At 44.2% G+C, this 12,253-nt stretch overlaps 1 protein-coding gene across 1 annotated transcript in view; it reads right to left on the bottom strand.

Moving 5' to 3' along the window:
* The window catches only part of FLT1 (fms related receptor tyrosine kinase 1), a 174,692-nt gene that overhangs the window by 46,003 nt on the left and 116,436 nt on the right, over positions 1-12,253 (bottom strand). The window contains exon 15 of the mRNA XM_082700952.1: positions 3,501-3,632. Coding sequence (XP_082557078.1) covers positions 3,501-3,632 — 132 coding nt within the window. The remainder of the gene's footprint in view (positions 1-3,500; positions 3,633-12,253) is intronic.

Genomic DNA, 12,253 nt, shown 5'->3' on the forward strand with positions numbered 1-12,253 from the left:
GGCTCAATCCTATGACCCATGAGATTAGGACCTGAGCCGAAACTAAGGCAGGTACTTAACTGACTAAGCCACCCAGGTGCCTTGAGGAGCTTAAAATTCTTACTAATCTGGTTCTAATTGTTTCATGTGCACCTTGATCTGCTCCAACCAGGTTTTGAAAGCACACCGAGGTTCCACATGCTGCACAGTCCCGGGTGCCTAACTAAGTTGTCGAGTTAAGAAAAAATTGAATTTAGCTTATCTCTATTGCCCTATACAATCTACCAATATGCATCTTTTTTCAGACATTCGGTGGTTTTCTAAGTAGATCCATCCGGCTTAGGGAGAGAGGAGTGAAGAGTAAGCTGTGGTAAGCATTGCATTAAACATTCACGGCAAATACTCTGGGAGTACCAAGGGGACAGGGATGGGAAGGCAGGAGGTCCTTTCCTCTACACCTGAAGCAAGCAAAGACGAGTGGTCAGGATGAGTAGGGTTGTCCAAGGGGAGAACAAAGTAGGAAGAAGGAAGGCCGTGGAGACCAAAGGAAGGTGCTGTGTGTAGGCAGAAGATGAGAGGAGAGGCAGCGTGCCTTCAGGGGGTCATGAGCAGTTGCACAGCTGGGGAGCTCAGGGGTGATGGGAGGGATAAGCCACCAGGCCGCAGGAGGAGCCCAGGGAGGACCTTGTGTGCCTGCATGAGGATGAGAGGCGATCCAGAACCACTGCCAATTTGAAGCAGGGAAGTGACGAGTCATAAGATGAGTCATTTAAAAAATCACTCTAGAACTGAAAGAGGATGGAAGGAGAGAGAAGTAGGTGGGCTGTTCGGGAGGATGAGAGATGATGTCAGGAGATGACAGGGTCAGGATGTCCGCAGTGGCAGCCGACATGGGCAACTGAGGTGAGAATGGTCTCCCCTTTCCTCAGAAACAAATGGCACAGGCTGATGGAAGCGAGTAGAAATGATCAGTGGCAGCCAAATTCTTCATGCTGTCTGACTTCAGAAAAGCATTTAGTGGGAAAAGGAATCACTGTCGAAATAAGAAGCAGGTAGAGAGAAAACCAAATGACAGGATAACTGAAAAAGTCTGCAGGCTCAAATTTACACTAAGGCCTCAAGGACAAGTTCCTACGGCACCTCAGGGAGTGGGACGGATGGAGGAAGAGGGGACCCTCCCCAGGTTACAGGACATGGACTGTGGCCAGCCTTCCCGCTGACTTCATTGTATGACTTTGGGCAAATCATTTAACCCTTCTGGAGCGTCCATGTTCCCATCTGTAGACTGAAGATAAATACTAGCTACTTCTTTGGGTTCTTGTCGAGTTCACGGGATTAGGTATACCAGTTGTCTAGCAGTGTCTGCACGGGAAAGGTACTAAATAAATAGCCTCTTGCTAAGTATGCAGCACGGCTAAGGGAGTCAGACAGTTCAGATACAGTTCTGTCTCAAAACATCTACAATTCAGTAGGGAAGAGAGGCATGTCAATTCCCAAATAATAATAAAAAGCAGGATAAAATAAGTACTGACTGATGATCCAAAAGTCATGCTGTGGGAGGGCAGGCAGGAGAATGAGTATCTGAGTCCACTGTTCGTACTGGAGGACCACTGCTAAACTGGCCATGGTGGGAGGAGGGTTAGTGGTGAGTCAGGTGGTCTGATGGCCAGCACACTGGGTCTGGTCCAGCCTGGGGGTCTCCCCAGGGCTGCTGCTCTGCTCCTGGACAACAAACACAGCCCAGCAGGAGAGACTACTCCCGGAGGCTAGACTTATGGCAAATAGAAGGATGGTGGTGGTCATGACTGTGGGCAGAAGCCATGAAGCAAGTTGGCTTCTGAGAACCCCAGACTAGTCTGGCAGAAAAGGTGAAGGGAAAGGAAGTAAAGTCTTTGTGGACAGTTGCAAACTTGCAGAAATATTCCTGCTTCAAGCAAGGGCTTCTCTCAAGCTGTCCCAAGCTGCCTAGTCACTGGGTCAGACACAGCCCTATATGCCCTGGTAGAGAAGAATGAGGGTCATGGGGATGGACCACAAGGAAGGCAGGTATGGGGGCTGGAGTGGGTCTAAAGAACCCAGTTCTCGGGCATGTCTGCCATTTCCTGGCTGTCGGGTTTAGATCAGTCATCTCATTCCTGTCCGGAGGTTCCTAACCATTCTGTGCGTCCTTTCGGGGATATGGGGGAAAATGCCTTCTGAACTGAGGATCCGGAACCTCCCTGCCCTTCTCTCAGATCTGCAGCCTCCCTGACCTGATTCAGTGACTCCCTGAGGGCCACATCTGGAATCCTTGTTAGAAGGTAAACCAACCATCCTTTGAAGAAGGAGGTGTTAAAGAGAGGTGTTCATAATGGTTTTTTTCCATGACTATCTGTTTTGTCCGTGTGTAAGCAGACCAGTTGAAAGAATTCTTAAAGACAGGACCTTTTGGGAGAGAAACAGGACTATCACCCTAAATACTGGGGGAATGCTACCCTCGACCTTCTCTGAAAGGATACATTAGTGGAGGTACAGTTTTTTAGATTTTTCAGCAGGCTCTCTAAAATCATCTCCCTGGCAAAGAATGGGGTTGATGCTCTGTGTTGAAGGAGTCTGGAGCCTCAGAGTCAGACCCTTCGAGCAGTGCAAGTTTCCAGGGCGGAAGAACTGATTTCTATGTTGTTTCTCCGCCAGGAACACATACTTGCTCATTCTGTTGTCTCCCGGGGAGCCCTTGGAAACAGGCTACCGAACAAATTGTGTCTTTTTATGTAAAACCTCAGTGTGCCATAGCTCTTTACATCTCAAGAGGTGCCAATTTGATATTTTATGATACTGTACATGGGAGGTTTGGATGATTCCTGGCACCCGAGGACCGAAGCTGAGGTCTGAACTACTTTCCAAATGGGAGCCCCAGGGCCACAGCGCTGGCTCGGATTTGCTTTGGATGTTGCTGCTCAACAAACTGTCTGAGGTCTATAAAGAGGAAGCACTTGGAATCGTTTTCTCAAATGTGGTCTGTTTTTTATGTGTGGCTTCTCCCTGATGATATTTTGCAGCCTGCTCCGTGTTTTTAAACACACACACACACACAAAACAGTTTGTGAAAACATTCAGGAGAGCAGCATATGTCTAACTCTTGGGAACTGGAAAAGGAAAAAGAACGAACAAGTTTCCAACGTGTGGGTGTTCCCCTTTCTCTACACCCCTCTGCCTTCCTGGATTTCTTTGTCACAAGCGTGGCCACTGCGGTCGTTCTCTGTGGGTCAGTGGCAGGGTCTGTTCCGGGAACTGCTTCCCTGCAGGGATGGGGTTCAGATGATGGCCCTGGGGGGGTGGTGGGTGGCCCCGCCAGTGTCTTCCCCTTAGGCCTTGCCAGCCCCTCTCCCCCCAGAGGGTCACTTCCCACAGCCGCAGGGGAAGGGGCGAGGAGGTCAGAGAAAGGAACAGGCTGGAAGCAGCGGGAGACCGGGAGGTGGAAAGTTAAACAGGGAAATAGACGTCTGATCTGTTTCTTGTTGCTTTCTGCAGCAGCTGTTTACCTTGAACAGTGAGGTACGCGGAACTTTCCACGGACCCCTTCTGGTTGGTGGCTTTGCAGTGATAGACCCCTTCATCCTCTTCTGTGACTCTTTCAATAAACAGCGTGCTGCTTCCTGGTCCTAAAATAATTCCTGCGGGGTGAGAGATGTTTACATTAGTGGGCCTGGGTGACACACAAAAACAGCTACTTCTGTAATCCAACCCTCTTCCTATAATTATGCGTTCAGACGAGGAAATCCGAGCTCTAGGTAACCTTGGGCTGGGCTGCTTATTTGTTTTCTCTCCGTCCGCGCCGCCGAGCTCGGACCCCAGCCCTGGAGATGCAGACAAGACCCAGGCCCTTCACTGTGTGGAGGGCAACGAGATGGGGCTGCCAGACTCCGCTTTTGGGAGCAGATGTCAAGGAGGCAGCGTGCCTAATGATGACACCATCGACTCGCCGCCTGCTGCGTGTGAGGCTGCTACAGACACTTCGAATCTTGACATTGACAACCACCCCTTAAGGTCTTAGGGTCTCCGTTTTACAAACGTGGAGGCATCTGGGGAGGTTAAGTAACTTGACCGAGAGCCCACAGCTGCACGGACACACCTCTGTGGCCTCGGGGCCAAAGGAAGTCCTGCTTCACTGGCTGGAGAGGGGAAGAGCTCGGGCGGTGTTTTAGTCCAGGTCTTAGCCCTTCCAGCTTTGTCTCTCTAGGCGAGCTACTTCACCTTTCTGTTTCAGTTTCTCCAACCTTAAGATGAAAATACAAGCAAGTCCTGCCAGGTACACGAATGGCTAGCGCAGGACACAGGGGTTAAGTGCTCCGTAAATTTGAGCTAAAGGGTTACTACCAAGCATCATGTAATAGAATGAGCACCAAAAATTTTCAGAGCCCAGCTTGAAGACCCAGTGGCCTCAACACCAAGGACTACCACCAAATATTTATCGAGTATTGACTCTGATAGTAGTCTATGTTAGACCTTAGGGGAGGGGGAAGGCTAAGACCCCAATATCTGCTAAGGAGGGACAATGAATTCCTACCAAACACACATACATACATATTCTCTGTGTGTGTGTGTTTCACGCGCGCACACACACACACACACACACACACACACACACACACCAGCAAACAGAAAGTATTTTGTGAATGAGAGTTAATAAATGTAGCATGGCATACCCAATTAAATGCAAAGCCTGGGAGGGGAAGAAGATCGGTAAGGAATAGGAAAACTCAGGAAGGCATTGTGGAGGAGGTGGGCCTTGGGCTGAGGTTCCAAGGATTATCAGAGGAGCAGGGAGAAGGGCAGGCAAGAGAGCCTGCCGCTGACATGAATGGGCATTGAATTCTTGTTCTGGAAAGCATAAAGAACATTTAAAACAAACCTACAGTTTTTCCTCCCAGCTATTTTCCCTTTATTCTTTCTAAAGTGGACTTTTTAACACATTTTGTTCATTCATATGATATTTTTGAGCTCCTACCATTTACTAGCCACAATACTAGAACCGGTGATAGGATAATAAGGAAGACAAATGAATGCTTGCCTACAAAGGGCTTAAATTCTAGTTTGGGAGAATGATAAATAAGTAATTTCAAGGAACAAAACCTGTGAAGAAACAAAACCAGGGTAAGGGGACCACAGGGCATGGAGGGTGCTTAGGGAAGGTTCTCTGAAAAGGTGACATCAGAGTAGAGACCTCAAAGATGAGGAAGAATGCACTATTTGAAGATCTGAAAGGGCGTTGAAGGCACAGGGAGTAGCGACTAAAAAGTCCCTGGGGCAGGAATGGACTTGTTTAAGGGACAGTAAAAAGACCATGTCAACTTTGGTTAGCAAGCAGAAGAGAGGAGAACTGGCTGGGCTCGATCAGATATGACCACAGGCCATGGTAAGGATTTGTGGTTTTATTCTAAGCACAGAAGAAAGCCATAGGAGGGTTGTACCTAACTGCTCATAACTCTAAGTCACAGTGTAATTAACATCTTTCAGCATAAAGGTTTTTCTGTATTTCAGATTACTTCCTTAGAAGAGATTTCCAGAAGCAGATTTATTAGGTCAAAAGCTCTTGATTCTTATAACCACATGCCTTCCAAAAGGATTATACCCATGAACATGTCTACCGGCAAGGCTGAGACACTATTTTATGGGATCATCTAAAAAAAATAGAAAACACAAACTTTTGCTGATTTGATAGATGACTTGTTAGCCATTTTTACTTTCAAAGCATGCATTTGGAGTGGTTGACTGGAGAAGGTGGGTTCAGCTTAAGGAGAGGTTTGAGATCCTAGCTGAGGAAAAGAGGGGCTCACAAAAATTTTTGAGCAGGGAAATGACATAATGAAAGCAATGTCTAAGGAAGTTTAGTCTAGAATGAGAATGCAGGGTAGACTGGAATGAGGGAAAAGAGGCATCTGGAAGTCCAGCTCACTAGCTGTAATTCAGGCAAGGAATGCTGAGGATCCAAATCTGGATGGTGGGAAAGGAAGTGGAGAGGAAAAAATGCAAATGGACTCTTTGTAGAAACAATCTACAGGAAGGGCTGCCCTACTCAATGCAGAATGGACAGAGATGGGTGCAAGGCGATTCTGATATTCTAAGTCCAGGTAATGGGGTGGAACAGGAGACTCTCCCCTGTAACTTGGTTAAATCATTTAATGTCTTTGGGTCTGTTTCCCCATCTGTAAATTGAGAATAGTACCTGCTTTGTCTATTTTATGGGATTGCTATGAGGATCAATTGAGATAATTTCAAAGAAAGCTCTGGAAAGTGCAAGATATGGCAAACATGGCAACTGCAAAAAGGAAAAGCTGGCTGGAGAGCAGGTGGCCAAGGGCAGGGATCGTTCCTAGCAGCAGCTATCCTGCTACTCACCACCGTCTTCGTTGCAGTAGACCTGGCCCTCAGCCAACTTTCTATCACTCCAATCCTGGTTTAAGGTTGATACAACAAATAAATAAAGCCCAGGGCCTGGGCTTTCACCTAAGGAGACAGGGCTGTAGTTGTGAAGGTGAGCAGATCATGCCAAGGATGCCATGAGCTAACGTCACCTGGCTCAGTGTCCTTCCTCCTTCATGTGGAGGAGGAGGCAGGGTCAGAGGGTGTCCCGGGCCACCAGCAACACCCTTCTTCCCAACTTGCCCTCACACTACACTCTGACCAGTGGCACAGAGGTTAATGCATCCCCATCAGGAGGACACTCAGAGCCCTCATCGGGCACTTGCTCATTGTCTGTTCTTGCTATTGATTTCCCTTCTCTCAGACATTCACCAGTTACTACTCTTATTCTTCCCCTCAGCCGTACTTATTCTAAGTTGTGTGCTCTTGTTTCTTTTTAATGTCTTAGCTTGTTGCTACTCACTTTATACGTATGATACAGGCGCTATTCTCTAAGGAGCTCATCTTCTACAAAGGGCGCTCTTCTTAGTTTAACTTTTTCGTGTGATTCATTTCAGACATTTAAAAGTGCAGGAAAAATAGAACCCATGTATCCACCATGAAGATAATCAGATGTCAACATTTAGCCATATATGCTCTAATACCCCCTGTCTCTTTTATATGAATAAAATGTGTAGATACTTTCTCCCTTCCTTCTCCTTCTCTCCCCAGAGGTACTGCTATCCTGAAGTTGGTGTGTTTCATTCTCATGCATGTTTTTGTGCTTTTGCTACACAGATATGTACCTCTGTAGAATATATAATACTGTTTTGTGGCTTTAAAATTTCTAAATAAATGGTGCCATACAGTATATACCTATTTTCAACTTTTCCTATTCAATGATGTTTTAATATGTATCCTTGTTGATACAGGTAGATGGAGTTCATTTTTTTATAAAGATTTTTATTTATTTATTTGACAGACAGAGATCACAAGTAGGCAGAGAGGCTGGCAGAGAGAGAGGAAGGGAAGCAGGCTCCCTGCTGAGCAGAGAGAGAGCCCGAGGCAGGGCTTGATCCCAGGACCCTGGGACCATGACTTGAGCCGAAGGCAGAGGCTTTAACCCACTGAGCCACCCACGAGCCCCAATGGAGTTCATTTTTAACTCATTTTAAAAAGAACTCTTGGTGGGGCACCTGGGTGGCTCAGTCATTGAGCGTGTCTTTGGCTCAGGTCATGGTTCCAGGGTCCTGGGTTCCCTGCTCAGCAGGAAGCCTGCTTCTCCCTCTCCCACTCCCCTTGCTGGTGCTCCCTCTCTCACTGTGTCTCTCTCTGTCAAATAAATAAAATCTTAAAAAAAACAACAACACCAAAAACCACTTCATGGTATAAAAAGGTCTACTTCTCTACTATAAGCTAGCTTTCACTCTTACTGTTACAAAGAAAGCTGCAATGCACATCTGACGCAGCTATGTATACAAGATTCTGCAAAGATCTCTCTGTGCTGGGTTATACAGTACACGGATTTCAGCTCTAGGCATAGGATTACAAAATTGTCTTCCAAAATATACTGATTGATACTTTTACCAGCACTGAGGAAGAGCTCCCCTTCCCCCATATACTTCCCAATACCCGGTACTACAAATATTGTAATTGATGGCAACATGGTGGGTGTAAGATGGCATCTCTCTACGGGTTTAACAAATGTTTCTCTGATTACTAGTTAGATGTAACATCTTTTCCCAATTTTATTGGCCTTTTGGACTGCTTTTCCTGTGAATTACCTCTTCATGTTGTTTGCCCATTTTTCTATTAACCTATTTGTCTCTTCCTTGATGAGCCTGGGTGTTCTCTATATGCTTTGGATAACAATCCTTTGTTAGTTAAATATGCTGCAACTCCTCCCCTATTCTATAAATAGTCTTTTAAATGTTTATGGTGAATTGTCAATACAAATGCTCTTAAAATTCAAATGTAGTCAAATTTATTCATGTTTTCCATTATCCTTTGTGCTTTTTGCTAATTGTTTTTTTTTTTTTTTTAAGATTTATTTATTTATTTGAAAGACAAATTGAGAATGAACAGTGGAAGGGGCAGAGGTAGAGAGAGAATCCACCAGCAGAGTTCAGCTGAGTGTGAAGCCCAATGTGGGGCTCGAACCTAGGACCCTGAGATCATGACCTGAGCTGAAATCACATCAGCTTCTCAAATGAGTGAGCCAACCAGGTGCACCGGTTGCTTGCTTTAAAAAAGATGGTTTCCTACTCTAATTATATACTTTCTTTTAAAAATTAAAAAAATATATATCTTAAAAAGATTTATTTAGAGACTGTTTTTTTCCATTTAGGTCTTTAATCCACCTGGATTTTCTTTTAGGGAGAGGTATGTGAGGCGTGAGTTAAAAATCTAATTTTTAGGGGCACCTGGGTGGCTCAGTGGGTTAAAGCCTCTGCCTTTGGCAAGGGTCATGATCCCAGGGGCCTGGGATGGAGCCCTTCATTGGGCTCTCTGCTCAGCAGGGAGCCTGCTTCCTCCTCTCTCTCTGCCTGCCTCTCTGTCTACTTGTGATCTCTGTCTGTCAAATAAATAAATAAAAGCTTAAAAAATTTTTTTTAATCTCATTTTTATCCTATAAATAGCCAGTTATTCCAGCATCATTTACTGATAATCTGTTCTTCTCCCACTGAGTTATGCTGTCAGTTCTGTCAGATACTATGTTCCCATATACTTGTGGTTCTGTTTTTAGGTTTCCTATTTATTTCCAATAACCTATTATCCCCCGCAAGTTATGATTGCTTAACAATGCTTCATCATATTTGATCTGAAATGACCCCTTCTTCTTCAGAATTGTCTTGGCCCTTTATATGTCCATAAGGATTTCAGGTTTAGCTTATCAAATTCTGTGAGAAGCACTGTTGGGATATAGATGAGAATGTTATTGAATTTATGTACTAATCTGGGGGAAACTGTCATATTTATTTTTAGGTTGAAACAAATAAAATTGCCAATATTTTTGACTTGCAAAATGAGCAAAAATGGCTCAAAAATTGTTCTACTAATAATTATTCCCCGGGCACCTGGGCAGTTAAGCAGCTGATTCTTGATTTTGGCTCAGGTCATAATCTCAGGGTTGTAAGATCGAGGCCCGTGTTGGGTTCTACACTAAGTGAAGAGTCTGCTCGAGATTCTCTTTCCTCCCTCTGCCTCTCCCCAAACTCATTCACACTCTCTCTTTCTCAAATAAATAAAATCTTCTAAAAATAAATATTCCCTTCCAAGAATATCAAATATCTTTGAATTATTTTGGCATTATTTTATGTCATTTGATAGCTTTAGGATTTTCTCTTTAAATATCTTTTCAGTTATATTTATTCTTAGATAGGTTATAATTTTGTTGTTATGCAAAATGGTATTGGGTTCTTTGAAGAGTCACCCTAAATGAATTTTGTTTCCCTGTAGGTGTTAATCATTAAAACTAAAAAGTAGAGCTCACTTAGAAACATGATGCTCTACTTCGTGTTGTTGAGATGAAACCATTTAATTGTAGATCTGCTTGCTTCTAGAGGGATCCCCTAAGTAATTTTCAACCACTAAAAACATAACAATTTCTGTTAAAACATGATTTATTTCCCTTTATTGAAAGAAGTTGTATCAGATTGGACCAACAGGGCACAGAGCAGGATTTGCAAGTGTCGATGTCTTCAGGGGCCGAGCACATAACATAAATGAGTTGGGGATGAGATCATGGGAGGGACTGTGTCTGTGGAGTGCAGAAAGCCTGTCTCCTATCTAAACATGGAAGCATTAACTTAGCTCCAACCAACTGGAGTCGGGGAATTTGAGTCCATTGCTGTCTTCTGAGGGTTGTAGCTTTTTCTCTTGTTTCGTTTTGTTTTGTTTTTAATGTAGGCTCCATGCCCAGCGTGGAGCCCAACACATGTCTTGAACTCATTACCCTGAGATTGAGACCTGAGCTGAGAGCAAGAGTTGGACGCTTAACTGACTGAGTCACCCAGGTGCCCCATCTTCTGAGTGTTTTAAAAAATTTAAATTCAATTAATTAACATATAACATATTATTCGTTTCAGAGGTAGAGGTCAGTGATTCGTCAGCTGCCTATAACACCCAGTGCTGATTCCATCATGTACCCTCCTTAATGCCTGTCACCCAGTTACCCCATCCCCTCACCTTCTTCCCCTCCAGCAACCCTCAGTTTGTTTCCTACAATTAAGAGTCCATTACGGTTTGTCTCCCTCTCTGATTTTGTCCTGTTTCATTTTTTCCCTCTCTTCCCTTATGATCCTCTGTTCTGTTTCTTAAATTCCACATGTGAGTGAAATCATAATTGTCTTTCTCTGATTGACGTATTTCACTTAGCATAATATTCTAGTTCCATCAACAGAAATCTGGATTTTTCATGTTAAAGCTTATGATTTCCAAATGTTGGCAACCAAATCAGCCTACGTAAATTTGCTGTGAGGGCCAACAGAAGCATGTATGCTGGGTAGAGTAAATATAACTTTGACTTAGAAGGTGTACATGGATGATTCGTGAAGAAAAGACCTCTATGATCTGGCCCCTGCCTATTTTTTTCCCAGTTTCTGTCACTGCTGCATCCCTAAGGGCATCTTTTGTGGGAGGCATCCTTGTCTATTGACGGTTCATGATAAGCCTCCATGACTTTGCCTCTTGACCTGTCACTTAGCTCGCATTCACTTCCTAATATTCAGGCCAAGGCAAATATAGATGTTCTGGAAAGCATCTGATGTTCTTTGCCCCTTCTTTGTTATTCTTGCATCACCTCATGCCTGCCTCTACTCCAACACTTAACGTTTTGTAGTGAATTTGCTGACTTTCTCACTTTTGTTTTCCACTGTCTTTTCATCACTGAGCCCCAGTGTCTAGCATTGGGCAGACGCTTGGCAACGGAGGAGATGGCCAAAGAAACCAAGACCATGGAAAATGGAATTTAGGGGGCGAGGAAAGGAGGGAGCTCTGTAGCATTTGCTATCCAAAGCTGAGTAAGGTGGTAGCTCACGTGGACGCCCCACATACCCAGCTCTCCCCAGTCTGTCAAGTTCTATGTCAGTTAATTTTATGATCTTAAGCTTCAAGAGCTTTGTTTGGGTCCTTGAGCTTAGAGATGCAGACTCAGGTAGTTTCATGGGTCTATGTTAAACCATTAGCCTCAAAGGCTCAAGTAAAATTTGATGTGGAGTTATTTTTGTAGGAACTAGTACTTCAAGGAAATCTGGTGACAGTACCAGTGTAAGAACTTGAAGCATCTACTGTGTTGGCTGCTGGTGGAGGTTTTAGATCAGAGTTTGTGACAACATTGGTCTACATATTTATCCATGGGGTGCAGTCTACATTTTCCACATATGAACACCTCCTTCAGTTTTTAGTCTTTTCAAGGGATTTTCACAATTTTATTTCTTCGCATGATACCATAAGGTGAAAGACAGTCTTGGCATTTTATACATAAATACCACATTGTCCAGAGAAGGGCATGAAACAGAACTTTAATCCAATTTACCACTGAGTAAATAAATCTGTCGATCTTTAAATTGAGCTGTTTGACTAAATTAATGCACACCATGTGTTTTCTTCCTGTTCCTTCCACAAAAATCTGCTTGTTGTTTCCTAAATTGGTCTGTCAATCTGACCAGGGATTCCTGTTTCGTGACTCAGCCAAGCATCTGTACTCCTAACTCAGAGAACATATCCATGCAATTTGGCCAAATTAATTGTCAGCATCAAAACTCTTCTTCAACCATCAGATTCCAGTTCAGATGACACCTCCTCCATGAAGGACCCCTGATCACTCCAAGTGGAGGCACCAATTTGTAGCTCATGGAATTTTATAGCATTCACATTACATATTTACAAACCG

Source organism: Mustela nivalis (genome assembly GCF_964662115.1).
Source record: "Mustela nivalis genome assembly, chromosome: 15".
NCBI lineage: Eukaryota > Metazoa > Chordata > Mammalia > Carnivora > Mustelidae > Mustela > Mustela nivalis.